This window comes from Salmo salar, chromosome 05, assembly GCF_965601325.2.
Source record: "Salmo salar chromosome 05, fSalSal1, whole genome shotgun sequence".
Lineage (NCBI taxonomy): Eukaryota > Metazoa > Chordata > Actinopteri > Salmoniformes > Salmonidae > Salmo > Salmo salar.
In genome coordinates this window covers 63010768-63027578 of record NC_138295.1, presented here as the reverse complement: position 1 = coordinate 63027578, position 16811 = coordinate 63010768, and the positions used below count along the sequence as shown (strand labels likewise).

The following is a 16811-nucleotide window of genomic DNA, read 5'->3' as shown; positions in this document are numbered from 1 at the left end:
GTTATTTACCAGTTTGTGAAGCTCACAGCGCAATCATGCATAAAAAAAAATTAACTTATGGCCATTATGAAAATAAAGCTCTCATTAGAAATAAACTATCATTAAGAATAACAGGTGAAGAAAATAGATTAATCATGAATGTAAAACCAAAAGTATGACAGAAAAAATACATTTTTATTTGAATATAAAAGTAAAAAACAGGAGTGTTAACAGTTTCCATTGCAGAGGAAGATTCATTACAACAACTTCAATCAGGCAGTTGGTTAATTCATCTAACCAGACAATAGACTAAATGTCCCTTACAGCTACAGCACTGATATGTAAAGAAATAATGACAGTTGTATTGGCATGTTGGTCCACATTCATATTTACCAACCAATTGTGACTGGCCTGAACATGTTAGTGTTGAAAAGAAAAAGTGAAAGAATAAAACTAATCAAGACTAACATTAGGGTAGCAGAATGACAATACAAAGAGAACAGAAACAATTAAAGACAGAAAATATGTACATAAGTTTGAACAAAGTTTCAAGCCCAGACTAACAAAAGGTCAAAGGTTGGACAACAAGGCTCAACCACATCTCCAGCTGACAGAAGCCTAGCTAAATGGAGTCACCCTCATTGCAATATCATCTGTCTTTAGGGTCAAATACCTTACAATGTGGCCAGACCTGTCAGTAAACTACACATCAGGGAGACAATAAGCCATAATCACAGGAAGTCCCAAGGCACATATTACAGTACCATTTCCTGTTGCTAGGCTAATGAATGTGACATTTGAAACATTAAGCTGCACAACATAAAATCCCGAGAGCATATGTATGTGGAGCGGGAGGCATATGTAGCTTAGCGGCGGTCCTGTGCCCATTTTAAGTAGTGCACAAAATACTAGAGGATTGTGTCGGCTGCTATGTGGCAAACTGTAGTGTTTCTATTTAAACAAATCCATCCATAATGTATGAGAAGTTGCTCAGTGAGTTTTTGAAAGGGAGAAAGGTGGCGAAATCAGCCGGCTGAAAAACGATTAGGATACAGTCGTATAACATCAGAGGATTAAATAAATGATAACAGATGAAGCCGTTTGTACACAGATAGCGCCACTGGAGATAAAAAAAAAATAGTCTTTTTGATTAAAATCCCTTAAAGTAAAGCTGCTCTAATATTTTCAAGAAGATAAAAGAAAACAAAATGTAAATCTGGGAAGGTGAGATTAATACAAATTGAGGCACACTATAGCCCTGTCATCACAACAAGCAAAATGAGGAACAACATCACTCAAGGCAAATAGTTGGGCAGCAGGTAACCTCAAGGTTAGTGTTCGGCCCCATTGTCTCATGTCAGATAGCACGACGGCAGTCTGCGCTGAATTGAGGTTGAGGGACAAGCACCAAGAGTGCTTGATCTGACGTAAGACAATGGCGTTGGGCCAGTATAACCGAATGTTCGCCGGATCAAATCCCGAAGTTGACAAGGTGAAAAATCTGTATAATGCCCTTGGGCAAGAACCTTAACGGCCTACCTGGAGCAATTGGGGTTATGTCTGCCCCTAGCTGGCTCTGACCCCAACTCGCTGAGGGTGTCTCAGGAGTTGGGATATGCAAAAACACATTTCCAATTCACACAAGTTCATTATTAAATGAGCAACCCTCATCCTTAGTGACCACGTTTTTGAATTTCCTGTTTGAATGACATCACTCTAAATTAACTGATTTGATAAATGTAGTTAGATATGAACTAAATCTGTCCATTGGTACATTTACAAAAAGTAGCCAAAGTACAATTATTATTATTCTTTTTTTTTTTTAAATAGCATTTTGGGGTGGCAGATCTGGCAGTTTCCTCTAACCCCTCACTTCTTGAAGAACTTCTTATTGAGAAGGAAGATGAGCAGGTTGACGTTGACTTTGGCCTTGTCGAACATCTTCATCACCGCCACTCCCTCGTACTGGAGCTGCAGCAGGTCCTACACACACACACACTTCTGAAATCCAAGATCTTTCAAAATAGCAACACTGAATAATTTACCATTACAGCACCTACAATATAGAGCACCGATTTCAGTGAGACTGGGATATGCATCAATCACAGACCATAGGTTTGTATTGAAATGTCAGTTCTAGTTTAATTCTACTACTACCCAGACTCACCTGGTATTTGAGGGGGAACTTCTCCATGTCCACCCCCATAAAGCGAGCCTTTACCTGGAACGTGCCGCCCTCCTCACCGGGCACAATGTCAAAGATCACATTCTTAAACCTGAGAGATAATAAGAAATGTAAATATATTTGATTTGAGGCCCTAGGTAACCATACATGGTGATTTGGTAGGGTGGTGTGAGTATACTCACTGTGTGACTGGCAGGTCCTCAATCTCCAACAGGACTCCTTTCTCATGTAAACGGGCAGCAGTGTAGGTCAGAGTGGGCTGCTTGCTCTTCTTCCCTTTGCTCTCTGCTGCCTTCTTTCCACTCACCTTACTGAGGGGAGAGAGAGAGAGATAGAGCTCAGCACAGTAGCAGTCTGCAGTCGTTTTACTGCTGAACTTCAAACAGTGTGGTCACACTCCCACATGTGTTTGTGTACCTGTGTTTGGCGGTGAGGTTATCCAGGCAGGTGGTGATGTACTGGCTGTAGAAGTCCACCTGTTCGCTGTGGAAGGAGCTCTTGCAGTGAAGGCTGCCCATGGTCTGTCTCAGCTTGACCAGCTCAGCCTGACGACGCTGCCGGTACAGACGCTGGTGGCGGATGTCCTGGGAAGGATGGTTTGGAAAGATAGGGTTACATTTGGGGGGGCAAATCCAAATGGCGACCAATTGTGACGAGCTACACCATCTTGGTTTAGGTGTAGTTGATTTGGTATGATAACTTAATTAAAATGTCATTGTGTGTGATGTGTAGTGTCTCTATCCACCTTGGCTATGAGCTGTAGTATCTGTGTCTCAGAGTCAGGTGGGGTCAGGACCCCCAGGCTCTCCAGCCTCCTCAGGCTACGCTGGATCTTCCGCTTCTTCTCCTCCAGAGACAGGTTGCCGTCGGCAACAATTGACTGGTTCCTCTTCATCTTCTCGGGGGTGCGGGCGTCCCTCTGGGCACGGCGATGCATCATCCACCCATGCTGCACCTCCTGAGAGGAGAGGAATACACCAGCAGTTAGGGGGTTAACTACTACCAACTCCCTGCGGAGGGATGAGAGTGAGGAAGAGGGTGTGTGGGAGCCCAGTGAAGAGCTGTGGAATATACCTGATCCTGAGAGGAGGCGGCTCTGAGGACCTCACTCAGTGTGTCTCCAGGCTGGGCTCGGATCACGTCGATGATCAACTGTTTGGTACTGCAAAACACAAGCACACTTCACATTAGACATGCCATTTTCATAGTGCGATGGTCGTACCACAGTGAAATGTTAAATGGTTTAAGCCCCTACCTGAGGAGAATCCCCCTGGCGTCAGGGTGATCGTCAGAGCCCCTGAACACATCAAACTTGCTGGTGAGGGTGAGGGACACCTCCATCTTACTGTACTGGGCCAGGGTCTGTTCTGTCTGGGGCTCCGCGGCGCTCACAGCCCCATCCCCAACCAGAGCGTGGATAGTGGGCACCTTCCCCAGGTCTCTCAGCAGATTCAGCAACGGGTCAGACTGGTCGGGACACAGGGAGTCCTGGTGCTCCAGCAGAAGCTACACACACACACACACACACACACACTTTAGTGCACAGGATCTACTAAAATGAAAAGGTTTGTACCCAACCAACGTCCCCCAGAACCCATTAAACTAAAAGTTTGGATGAGTCTTCATCTTATGTGGCATCCAGACCTTGTGGGTGTTGAGGAGCTCACTGATGGAAATATAGATGATAGGTTTGTTGAGGATGACCATCTCAGAGTACTCATCAATGTTAAAACGCTCCTCTGGCTCGGGCACGTCACACGCAGCATGCAGGAACTTACTGCGGAAGATACATGAACAATGCTTAAGAACCATTTAGCATGTATAGCCTAATTATAGTAACAAAGCTCTCTTCTGAAAAAGGGGGTGGAGGCTGCGCTAAAATGCCAGGACGACTCACCGGAACTTGGAGTGCGTCAGGGTAATGTAGTCGTTGAGGGCGCGCAGGTGAGGGCTGTCACCGTGGAAGTGTTTGTGTGCGGCGGCATGCTGCAGGATGCGTGCGATGGAACCCAGGATGCGGCGCTGTTCAGGGAGCAGGGAGGAGCCGGCCGAGAACTCGACCACGTCAAAACCATCCGGTGCCACCACGGCTGGGTTCATGTAGCGGTAGTACACCAGGTTCCCCACAATCTGACCACAACACAGCCATCATGTTCCCCACAATCTCACCACAACACCAGCATCCCCACAACGCCAGTATTCCAGAAAGCCGGACTAGTGACTTAGCGAGATCTGTCAAACCAGAACTTTCCAGCTCCAGAAAAAGAGCTTGAAAAACAGCCTGATCAGAAACCATAGTAGCACTGAATTCTCTGAAGTAAAACTGCTACCAACTAGGTTAACTTGATCTTAGCCTGTCTTGGTGAATAAATACGGGACTTCTCCGCCAATAAGGTTGTTCAGCACTATGACTTGTCCCTTCTTAGAAAATCCACTTGACATCGGAGCCTGCGGGCTTTGGCAGTGCTTTACAAAGGAGAACGACTTACAGGACCTCGAATACATCCTTTAGATCATTCAGAAGACTGTGCAGAAAAACAATAACATTCAAAAATACAAATCACTCATATCCGGTCAATTTGCTCAACACATATATAGCACATCTAACAACATGATAAAAATAGCCTAATTCAGCCTTCAGATTTTCCAAAGTCATTGGTGTTATAGATGGACACATATTCCCAATTCAAAGACCCTCTGGACCAAATGAAGGAGACTAAGTGAATAGAAAATATTTTCACAGCATAAACAGGTAGCTATTGAATATTGTAGCCAACACTTCCAGCAAACCAAATCATTTTCAGAAACAGTCATTCAATTCAATGATTTTCCTTACTTCTTTGGTCAGATGATCTGTGACTACTAAACATAGAACACATGGTTGCCCGGGTGGTCATGAAAAGCACTATGAATTCAATAAATGATTATTCATCCTACATAGGCCATGGAATGGGCCTAGCATTGCATTTGTGACATAGGCTACTACAACTTACATATTAGGCCATAGCCTTGACACTTAATATATCACCAGCGTTGCAATAAAAATGCTTATGAAGTGAAAACATTAGTCACCCATGTGTGTAAGCTAGGCCTATTAAATATTGGAATCATGCCACTTCACTTGCGCATTTACTCTGTCTGCAATTGTCTGCCAGGCTCCCCCTCTGGCTTTTGCAGTAGTGGATGTATTACTTGTTTTGGTAAATACACCACAGTACCAATGTATGAAATCGAGCACACCGGCATGCAATCTCCATAGACAAACATTGGCAGTAGAATAGCCTTACTGAAGAGCTCAGTGACTTTCAACGTGGTACCGTCATAAGATGCCACCTTTCCAGCAAGTCACTTTTGTCAAATTTCTCCCCAGTCAACTGCCCCAGTGAACTTTAAGTGCTGTTATTTTGAAGTTGAAGTGTCTAGGAGCAACAACGGCTAAGTCGGGAAGCGATACGCCACACAAGCTCACAGAACAGGACCTCCAAGAGCTGAAAATGCATCCTGCCCGAATGCATAGTGCCAACTGTAAAGTTTGGTGGAAGAGGAATAATGGTCTGGGGCTGTTTTTCATGGTTCGGGCTAGGCCCCTAAGTTCCAGTATAGGGAAATCTTAACGCTACATCATACAATTACATTCTAGACAATTCTGTGCTTCCAACTTTGTGGCAACAGTTCGGTGAAGGCCCTTTCCTGTTTCAGCATGACAACGCATGCCCTCGTGCCCAAAGCAAGGTCCATACAGAAATGATTTGTCAAGATTGGTGTGGAAGAACTTGACTGGCCTGCACAGAGCCCTGACCTCAACCCCATCAAACACGTCTGGGATGAATTGGAATGCAGACTGCGGGTCAGGCCTAATCACCCAACCTCACTAATGCTTGTGGCTGAATGGAAGCAAGTCCCAACAGCAATGTTCCAACATCTAGTGGAAAGCCTTCCCAGAAGAGTAAAGGCTGTTACAGCAGTAAAAGGGGGACCAACTCCATATTAATGCCCATGATTTTGGAATGAGATGTTCGACGAGCAGGTGTCCACATACATTTGGTCATGTGAAAATATTTGTTGTGTTACAATTGTTTCAGACTTGTTAAATATTGGGCTCAGTCTTTTGACTCCATATCTATCGACATGAGGATCTTTTTAAATGTTGCGCGCACGAGCCAGTTGTCAGATCAACCAATCTGAGCTTTGCTTAGCCTAATAATTTAAACGAGAAGCAACGGTTCTGGAACCAAGAAACCCTGAACTCCCTCATCTGGTTAAGACAAGCCGGATACGTTTGGGAAATCCTGAATTTGTTAAACCATCTTTGTGGAATACCCCTCTGGTTCCCCACAATCCAACCACAACACAACTAACAGCACATCATCACACATGGAAGGTTCAGATCCTGTCTAGCTGATAAGCGTATCTAAGTGATTTAATCATCGAGTCTGGTCAGTAGTGTACCTTGTAAAGCTCATCCTTGCTGGCCTGAGGAAACTTCTCGTGTAGAGAATCTCTCAGGACCTTGGCTGTGTAGCGCATCCCATATCTGTGGGAGGAAGGAGAACGTCAGAGTGTTGAACTCTCATCACAGAACATAAAGCATCAGAGAAACAAGTCAAACTAAATCAATTAGTAGCCAAATCTGGTGAGGGGAAGACGTGAATGCCCAACAGCTGTTTGATTAAGTTGCTGGTGATTCAAATGAATTGCACTGAGAATGAAAAGGAAGCTCTGCAGAGTGCATATGAAGGGCCTCTTACGGTAATTTATGCAGGTTGCTGGTGATAGCGTTGAGCAGGCGGTCTGTGAGGTTCTTGAGGTTGACGATAGAGATGTCCAGGCGACGCTGCACTTCGGGGTGGGCCAGGGCCTGCTCTGCACTCACTTCATAGGGCAGGGAGCTGGAGAGAGGAGACAGAGTATGTTGTGTCTGTATAGATGTACGTTTCTCAATGGACCTCTTGAAGCCAATCTGAGAGTGTAAGCGTACACATCTTTAAAATACTAGTCATGAGAAAATCAAATCAGTGCATTCAACTAAAGTAAGTAAATCAGTCTGCATAGTATATGTATTTCTTGCTGTATGCTGACCTCTAGTGGCCAAGCTAAAATTGTCTAGTCAACTCTAGTAGATGGCTCTCTATAGGAGAACGAGTGTGTGCCACTGTGATACTACATTTGCTCCTGGTTCAGTGCTGACCTCTTGTGGCCGGTCTGGGACTCGGTCTGGTTGACCCAGCTCTTGTAGATCTCGCAGGGGTCCGTGCGGATGCTGAGGGTGCGGTCCTGCAGCACCTCTCTAATGGCCGGCCCCAGGATCTCCTTCAACGCGGTCTGACCGCGGGCATGGCGGTAGAAACTCACCAACATCTTAATGACTGTGGGGTTCCCAGTCACCACCTCTTGGGGCTGGTCCACCTTCCACCTGAGAGAGGAGGGAGGGAGTGAGTAAGAGAGAAATTGTGTTCAGTGCAACTTGACACCCCTGACAGCCTTTGTGTGTATAGTGTGTGAACACTGACTTGATCTCGTGGCGCAGCGCGGTGGTGAAGAGCTGCAGCAGCAGGTAGGCCTCCCTGCAGTCGGAGCCGTAGTTGAACAGGGTGAAGATGACCGTCTCCATGAAGAGAGTTGTTTTATTCTGGGGCATCAGGAAGATCAGCTGGGCCAGGTACAGAGGCTGAGTCTGGAGAACACACACACACACTTAAATTACGCGAGCCATTGGAGAAAACTCAGCACAGGCCACATACGAGGGGGCAAATAAAATAGTCGACCCTGTATCGATAACACCTACTAAAAAAATGTTTGTTTCCATCAGCTCACCTGTAGCAGATAGAAGAGGTGCTGGTAAGCCTCCAGTTTGTCCCTCTTGTCTTTGCTCAGGGCCTTGAGGCCCTTGCTCTTTTCCTGAGCCATCATGTCCGACAGCTGCTCCTTGTTCTTCTTGGTCAGCTTCTTGCAGTGGGAAACCACCTCCTGTAGTCACGTTAGTTAATCAAATAAATGGATGAGAAGTGTGATGGACTACGGACACTACTAGGTACCTTCCAAATCAAAAATGAATAGAACTTCTGAAACCGGTGTAGCAATAATGAAATGAAATAGGCTCCGACCTGCAGGGTGACACGGTTGCGGACCAGCAGTCCTATCTTGAGGTCCATTAGGTCCAGGTCGGTCTCTAGCTGGCGGTTGGAGCGAATGGTCCTCACCACCTCCTCCCTCATACGCAGCAGCTCCCCCTCCTGGCGGATGTCGTTGTCACCCATCTCCAGCAGGTGGGCAAACTTCCTCACTACTGACAGAGGAGGGGTAGTGGAGTGGACTGGAAGAGAGCAAGATCACGGTGTTAATACGGGGGGATGTCAATGCAAGTGAGACTGGTGTTATGCAAAAGACTTGGTATTTACATTGGACTTAAGTTATGATCATTATATATATTTTTTTTAAGTGTGGGAAACCAAGCAGACTTGTGAGTGGAGCTGTGGCCACCTACCTAGCATTCTGTATTCCTCACGGGCCTTGTTGGCTCGGAAGAATGCCTGGATCTTTATAATGGCGCCCACCTGTAGAAGGACCAAGGTCAGGCTACATTTCAAGGTATGTAGCCATTTTTAGAGCTGAGGGTTTGTGTACAGGTGTGATGGTTGGTTGCACTCACTTGACGTTTGAAGAAGCGCCGACGAGAAAGGTATTTCCTCCGAGCAATCCACATCTTCACACTGGCCTGGACCTAACACACACACACACACACACACACACACACACACACACACACACACACACACACAGAGTAAGAACAACTGATGTCAACTTCAACACAGGGTTCGTCTTCTAATTTACAAAGAGATTATTTGGTCAACCTTACCCTGACCACAGCCCTCCAGTTCTGGTAGAGATACTGTAGCCTCTTTCTGTAGGCTCTCTGCTGTACGAACCTCCTCCACTGGGACTGGAAACAAACACACACACTGAGCACCTTTCAGTTCTGAAAAAAGTATTTGGGTTTGTAACGTTAGTCTGCACTGTAGTTCTATGGTTCTTAGAAATCTGACCTGGATGGTGATGATGGCTGGTAGCTGGGTGTTGAGGAAGTGCAGACGGGCACCCAGCCTCTGTCTGAGGAGGAATCCCTGGGCCCTGGCCTGCAGCTGCACCACCAGGCCCTCGCTGGCCTTCCAATGCACCTCCCGGCCGTGGGCCGCAGTTACACTGTTCAGCACCGCCTGTAGAGGGAGACAGACCACAGAGACAGTCAGCCATAATAACTGTTGGCTTATCTAATCAATACAAACTCTAGCTCTACAGCCATACTTGTTTGTACTGAATTTACAGGTAATTTTGTATTTTGACCTGTATTTCTTCATGGGCCAGGAACACTGTGCACTGGACAAAGCCCTGCGGTCTCTCCCAGGTGCCCTCCAGCTTGTGCAGGTGGAAGTAGTAGGGGCTGTCCTCAGTCTTGGTCTTCAGCCATGGGCTCCGGTTGTCCCCTGAGTCCCAGTACATAGAGATTAGGGCTTGTCACTACCTAGAAGCTTAAAGGTAGACTCAGTGTTATGACGCTGTCAGGAGCAGCACCGCAGATACTGAGATGAGCACGATGCAACATAGTAGCTGCGCACGAACACGGGTACGCTTCACTCTGCTACAATGTGGCGGCTATGGGACCAAAGCAAGTTAGTTGTTGCTGAAATTGACATTTACTTTGTGCGTCGCTGAGTCGACAGTTAATCCTGACCAATTATGAGCAGCTAACATGCTACTAAAGTGCATAGATCACCACCAGCATGAACGCAAGTGAATCACGGTAGCGGGTACGGACCTCCCGCAGATTTGGCTCTGAGTAGGGCGATGAGTTCAGCCTGGTACACTCCAGCACATTCTGCCACCACGCTCCGCAGCGCCACCTCAGGCAGACGCAGGACTCGCAGAGTCTGGGACGCCTTGCCTTCCTTCACTGCCTGGTTCACGGCCGCCAAGCCCAGGGACACTGGCCAGGGAAACACACACACACACACAGTTAAGATAACGGTATACATTTTGTGACTATATGAATTACAGCTGTTGTGAGGAAACCCATCAGCATAGAATTTCACCATTGCTTTAAAAACACGATGTGGAGGGTATTATGCCAACTCACTCTTCAGGGCTCTTTGAGTGTCCTGATTGGCTCTTCTCACTCCTTCCTGAATGTCAGCCAACCACAACTCTGCTCCTGGGTCACGGTTCACCTGTGATAGGACAGGGCACAGCATTGAATAATGAACCACAAAATCTTGTTTAGATTCCGTGTTTTAAACTATTATGTCTTCCTGGCTGACATACCTCAGCCTTCTGCTTCCGGGCTCTGATCAGTACGTCATGGTAGCGGCGGGCATTGAGTGTCGTCACCTCCTCAAGGCCACTAGAAGGCAGCAGCAGTGCAGCCAGAGTCTTCTGAGGGTCGCCTCGGCACAGGGCCTGGTTAATCAGGCCAATGGTGAGGATCTCTGGGGACAAACAGGAAGCAGATCCAGTCAAATACAAGGTGTTCCTCTGGTTTTAGAATCAAATAGCATCCAACAAAATATTTCTGTCAATGGACCTAAACCCAGAGTGTTTCTGGGAGTTGGTGTCCAGTTCTCCAAACGTACGGTCATGCTCTTCCTGCACTGCTGCATTTACAGAGTTTAGTCCTCTCTGGAGATCGTTCCATGACAGCAGAGCTCTCCCAGCCTTCCTCCTCTGATCACCCAGCTCCTCAAAGTACCTGAGGCAAATGACAAAGGAGTTCGTTAAAGTATACAGATCTGCAACCAGGCTACATGGAGACAACGGAGAATTGTCAGGAGAGTGGTACTGGAAACCCACCTCTGGACTAGGCTGTCGTTAATATCAGCCAGACCGGCTGCAGGGCTGATCAGCGTGGCACAGAAGGCTCCCGCATCTTTGGCCTCCACCGCCTGGTTGATGAGAGCCACCGCCGAGAGCATCTCCACTGCTACGTACAGCTCCTCCTGCTGCAGGTCCCCCTGCAGGCACAGAGGACCACATTCACTACAGTTAGTTTACATACAACAAAGTTATTCAATTTCAGTAACCTGGTCATTTTCCCCTATATTGTTTATATTACTATATAAAAAATATAGTATATTTCTATCTATTTTTTTTACCAAAATGTTAATGGAACACAGTCTTGTTTACAGCCAAGACAGAATTGCAGAGAAAAGGAGTTGAGTGAGATGAGGGAGATTAGGTGGCCATGGTAGCTTAACGGGCCAGGTGGGGAACTGTAGCCTAACCTACCTGAGGACTTTGTCGCTGCAGCGGGGCCAGTTCACTCTGGTAGAGCGCTGAGGCAAAGGGGTAGACGTCTGGGAGGTGGGCATCAGGGTCCATAAGAGCACGAACAGTCTGCCTGGGCTCCCCAAGACGCAGGGCCTCATTGATGGACCTTACAGCTTTCTGCACTGAATAAACACCCACACTTTGTTTGGATGGATCTACAACGGACCATTGTGACTGCAAAGGACAGGTCATTAATATACTTACACACACATGCAGCAACTCAAGAGTCACTGGAATTGATATAGTGCATGCCCCTAGTGATAAGAACCGACTACGATAGAGTATTTAGTTGACTGTGTACTGACTTGTCTGGTTGCGCTGGGCCTCCTCGTTAGCCACACACACCGCCTCCTGCAGCTCATCTCGCTCCAGAGGGTCCACACAGCCCAGGTCCTGCCACATGTCAGTGAGCAAAGGTCAGGGGTCAGTGTGTGTGTGTGCGCGCGCATGGTGTTAATGTGCAGTTTCTCACCAGGGCCTTCTGTTCACGGTCAGTGGCCAGTTGCTCCAGGTACCAGGGCCCGTGGTCTCTCTGGAGGCCCCTCAGGGCCAGACAGGGGACCTGGAGGGCTGCCAGGAGGACCAGAGAGTCCCCACAATCCAGGGCCTCGTCCACCTGCTCTATGGCCGCACGCACTGCAAACAGTAACAAAAATATTTGGTTTAGTTCCGATTTTTTTCCGTCATCTTGTTATTTATCTGTTTGATGGTTAAGTCCTACTCACCATTCACTTTGTCAATGTTCTCTTGAATCTCACTTTGGGTCAGGTATTCCTCATAGATATCCTTCTCCTCTGAACCTTTACACTAGAAATTCAGTACACGATTACCATCCTGACACCAACAGAAACTCTGTACCAGGGATACGGCTATAAATGCATTTTTTAAATGATCATATTAATTCAGTCAGTCACCTTGGTGTAGGCGAGAGCCGCCTTCTGTGCCCGTGCTTGGCGCAGCATCTCCTGGTAGACTGGCATCAGGTGCTCCTGCAGGTTGGTGAGCATGGCGCTGGGGTTCCGCAGGGCCTGGGCAGTGACCTCCACATGCCCACTCTCCACCGCCTCGTTGATAGCTATAACCGCAGCATGGACTGGAGGGAGAGAGAAGGGAGATGGAGGCAACATTTTGATAAACTATTCAAGGACAGTGAAAACATTGACTCTTAGATGACAGTCGATGACTAAGGAACTTCAACAGTATCTGATGCGTCTCAAGGCGTTTCAATTTTGAAATCCTATCCATATCAGTTTAAGTAGAGAGTACCAATGTGCCAACAGACAACCCCTTGTCTAAAACTAACATTTTGGGCCAGTGTGAATTCATAATTTAACTTGAAATAAGGTGTATTTTCTACATCTGAAAACATCAAAGCAAAACATCTGTGCTTACCAGCAGCCTCATCCACTGTTATCTCATTGGCTAAGATTCCCCCAATCTTGCTAAAGGCTGGCATCTGGATGCCATATTTGTCCAGCTCCCGTTTCATGTTGTTAATCTCCTCCTCTGGAGAATAAATATTACCCCAAAAACACAGGAATGAGAGAAGAATATTAATATGATATTTTCCCCTTAACCCAGTTACCAGTTGTGATTGAATAGTAAGGGGCTACTAAATAAGACTCTACCTGTAAATTTGACCTTGCCACAGAGGTCATGGATCTGAGGGGCCAAACCTAGTCGGAAAAGGTAGAGGCTGAGAGCATGGATGCAGTACACAGTTCTGGGCATGTTCTTCTTATCATAGATGTCAGTCGTCTCTGGGTGGAACATCTGAAACAACAAGGACAGGTTAGGTGCAGTTCAGGTGTAACAGTAAACAAGATAGCTACTGTTATACGTGAGGAGAGGCCTAATAAAGAGTTTATTTCTCCCTTTAAAATGTACCGTTGGTAGTCCGATCTCCGCCATCGCACTGCGCCAATGGTTGATGTTGTCCGTGTGGCGGAACTGCAATCCCATACCCTGAGGGAGAAACATATGATCCGTTGGAGAAATCTGCATTATGACACCTCTTTGATATTCAGCTACACTATTCAATGCCTTTTAAATAGAGTATTACGCTTGCTCAGCACTAATTCAAATCTCAGCTCTAATGGAGTTGGTTTTCAATCACAGTCACATGTGAAAAGACTGCATTAGAGCAGAAAAGCAGGTACTTGGCAAAATAGGTAGTTCTAAAGGACCGCGAAGGTAAGCAAGAGGCAGAGTGTTATTTTTCAGAGAAAAATAAATGACAAGACTGTCAAAAGATAGTTTCCTGCTGAGAAACTCAGTCTTTCTTACTGACAGAGGCATTTCAGTAAAACCATAGGTCTGTGAACAATAGAGCAGACCTTGAAGCGTTCCTGGTCCAGGTCATAGATTTTTTTGAGGGGGATTATCTTGGGGGCGAAACAGTGGCCTAGCTTTGCCAGCAGCACCCCGTTCCTCAGCCCCTCCTCCAGCTCAGTAGGGGCAGGCAGCTCCTCGTGGAGACAAGCTTCCATCCACCTATAAAGAGAGAACATACGTCTAATGTTAACTTACTAGCGAATGTTAACGCAAGATTTTTCCAAGTATTGCATGTGATGTGTTGAAACATGATGAAGTAAGAGCAATCAGACTTAATGACAGAGATAGTTGCTTTTGCAATGTCCTGCAGACAGAATTGGCCAATCCACTTCAAAAGACAGGTAAAAATGGTTTCAGGTTGGATATTCGCCTGTAATTTTTCTTACCGCCACCAACAGCAGTTAGGGACCGTCAACAGTGACACATCACATTCTTCTCATTTCAATAGCTATTTAACTATTACTCCTAAAACTTTCAAAACTGGTTCTAGCTAACCCGATGGCATAGACACACACTGCACACATTTTTGTTTGTAGATTTACATCTCACACCATTTTAAATTGTTTATTTACATTTTTGAATTTCAATAGCTCAGTGGTCATATGACCTACTGGACTCAAACAAGGTTCAGAATGTCCAACTACCTTTCTATATGGTACACCCTTTAGTTTGTCAATTTTCATCTCACACATTTTGGATGAATTTTTCTCAATTTAAAATTTCAATAGCTCCTTGGTCATGTGACTAGTGACTTCAAACAAAGTTCACTGAAGCTGGAGACTCTTCTCCCTCACTATCTTTAAGCATCAGCTATCAGAGCAGCTTACATATAATTGCACCTGTACATAGCCCATCCAACTACCTCATCCCCATATTGTTATTTATTTTATTCATATTTATTTTGCTCCTTTGCACCCCAGCATCTCTCCTTGCACATTCATCTTCGGCGCATCTGTCTCTCCAATGTTTATTTGCGAAATTGTAATTATATCGCCACTATGTCCCATTTATTGCCTTACCTCCCTAATCTTACTTAATTTGCACACACTGTATATAGACTTCTCTATTGTGTTATTGACTGTATATTTGTTTATTCCATTCTGTTGTCGTTTGTGTCACACTGCTTTGCGTTATCTTGGCCAGGTCGCAGTTGTAAATGAGAACTTGTTCTCAACTGGCTTACCTGGTTAAATAAAAAATACATACAAAAAAATAAAATGTAATACTGTATGTGGGAATGTCTGTCCTATAAGTAGTGTTGGTACATGGAATATTCCTCAACTGCATATATCAGAAATTGCTATTGCAAATATAAGTATTATGTTCAACAACTGACATTTTCAGATATTATTTTGACAAACACACCTTGGTGCTTACAATTCATTCTCTATTGTCATAGATTTGGTGGACACTCATCTTTGTGATATGACTTTCTTTAAGCGCGTACTAATGAAACTGTCACCTAATATTTTTTTCTTAAAGTCTACAAACGCTCTACATTTATTCACCTTGTTTGAAGTCACTAGGTCACATGACCAAGGAGCTATTGAAATTCCAAATTTTGAATAATTAATGTAAAATCATGTGTGATGAAAATGGACAAACTAAAGGGTGTGCAATACAGAAGGGTAGTCAGTGAACATTCTGAACCTTGTTTGAGTCAAGTAGGTCACATGACCAAGGAGGTATTGAAATTTGAATGTAAAAAAAGAAATGTTTGTACTTTGTTTACGCTCCCTAACTAATTCAACTAGGAATACAAAATATTGCTCAATTTTCCACATGTTTATTAGCTTTGGAAAGCAAATTAATGTCCAAATCGTGAAAATAAGACCTGTGCAATGTTGTGTGCAATTTTTCCAACACTTATTTGGAGTCTGTGTCACAAGTAGTTTGAAAGCGCAAATATCCGTCGAATATCCAACTTGAAACTGTCTTTACCTCGGTCTTCAAAAGCAAGTTGGCTATCCATGATAGGGTGAAGTAATACTGATATAGTCTGAAGTACACGTCAGTTATTGTCCGAAACCAACTGAGACGAAAGTGTCAACTGTTCTTACCTTTTAGCCTCTTCCAAACGGCACAGGTATTGATAGGCAACATTCTGGATGCGTTGTTCATCCATCTCCTCAGCTGTCAACCGCTCATCTGTAACAAAATGTCAAACAATCATAACTTTATACAAAGTACCATCCAGCTAGCTAACTTAGCTAAATACCTGAGCTGACATGAACTTGACCCAAGTTAACCTTGACAAGTTAGCTAACGTTATATTAGGAGCCTTGCAAGTTTGCTAGCTATAACGTTACAGTAAGCCTTTAACGTTAAGGTTAGATCATTCGCTAATGTCACCTGCGATCTATAGTTAGCCACCCACCTAAAACAGGCAAAACAACCAGTTTACTATTTACTGTCTAACAAACGTAATGTTAATTAGGTTGCAAGGTCGCTTAACTTACATCCACCTGAACGCGTATGTGTGCCCGAATCTCCCATTTTCTTGACTTTTCCGACGACGACGGATTACTGGCACGTTCTCTCAAAACGCTAGTTATATTTTCTGGTCTCAAGTTATCGATATGATTTTCGCATGTGGATAGTGTTTTAATTAAATTGTTGATGCTGTTTCCACATTCAAAAAAGAATACACAATCCTTCCTACTGATTCAACTGCAGTGCACACATTTTTCTGTTTAGGTTCCGTCAAATTTGAACTTTGAATATCCCGCCATCCACTCATTGGCTAATCAGAAGCTGTTCTGATTGGCCAATACAGTTGGTCACTTTGTATTGTGGTACATGAAGTGTATTTTAGAAACGTTCGAAACATACCTGATAACCATAAATAACTTTCTGGGAGCTGTTTACTTGTTACTTAAAAAAATTAAAATAATAATGTATACATTTTGTAAATAACCATAGCTAGCAATACGATATTTAAGTTGCTGCTTCAGTCTCCTTGTTAATTGTGCCGAAAATAATTTATATGGCCAAC

At 44.9% G+C, this 16811-nt stretch overlaps 1 protein-coding gene across 2 annotated transcripts; it reads right to left on the bottom strand.

Annotated features, from left to right (window-relative positions):
* Positions 1 to 153: 153 nt before the first annotated feature.
* Positions 154 to 16538, bottom strand: iqgap3 (IQ motif containing GTPase activating protein 3). Of its 2 annotated transcripts, none has more exons than XM_014201121.3 (36): positions 16276 to 16538; positions 15877 to 15964; positions 13819 to 13975; positions 13370 to 13447; positions 13111 to 13255; positions 12875 to 12988; positions 12397 to 12575; positions 12208 to 12289; positions 11955 to 12118; positions 11788 to 11875; positions 11441 to 11604; positions 11006 to 11166; positions 10789 to 10904; positions 10481 to 10644; positions 10296 to 10386; positions 9978 to 10145; positions 9506 to 9645; positions 9208 to 9378; positions 9021 to 9104; positions 8814 to 8885; positions 8649 to 8718; positions 8269 to 8477; positions 7979 to 8131; positions 7675 to 7838; positions 7353 to 7577; positions 6913 to 7053; positions 6614 to 6698; positions 4062 to 4294; positions 3809 to 3941; positions 3420 to 3670; positions 3239 to 3326; positions 2910 to 3122; positions 2582 to 2748; positions 2347 to 2475; positions 2147 to 2255; positions 154 to 1962 (listed from the first exon to the last, which is right to left on the bottom strand). In XM_014201121.3, the coding sequence occupies exons 1-36, from the start codon at positions 16310 to 16312 to the stop codon at positions 1849 to 1851; spliced, it is 4947 nt and encodes a 1648-aa protein (XP_014056596.1). In that variant the 5' UTR covers positions 16313 to 16538; the 3' UTR covers positions 154 to 1848. The 2 variants fall into 2 exon arrangements, with proteins under 2 accessions (XP_014056596.1, XP_014056597.1); XM_014201122.3 differs by having other exon boundaries at positions 8814 to 8879.
* Between the last annotated feature and the right edge of the window lie 273 nt (positions 16539 to 16811).

Coding starts and splice junctions, on each gene's coding strand:
- iqgap3 (XM_014201121.3), bottom strand. CDS start 16,312: ATGGGAGATTCGGGCACACATACGCGTTCAGGTGGAT. Junction 11,167..11,440: donor TGCAGCGACAAAGTCCTCAG/GTAGGTTAGGCT, acceptor CTGTGCCTGCAG/GGGGACCTGCAGCAGGAGGA. Junction 9,646..9,977: donor CAGAGCCAAATCTGCGGGAG/GTCCGTACCCGC, acceptor ACTGGGACTCAG/GGGACAACCGGAGCCCATGG.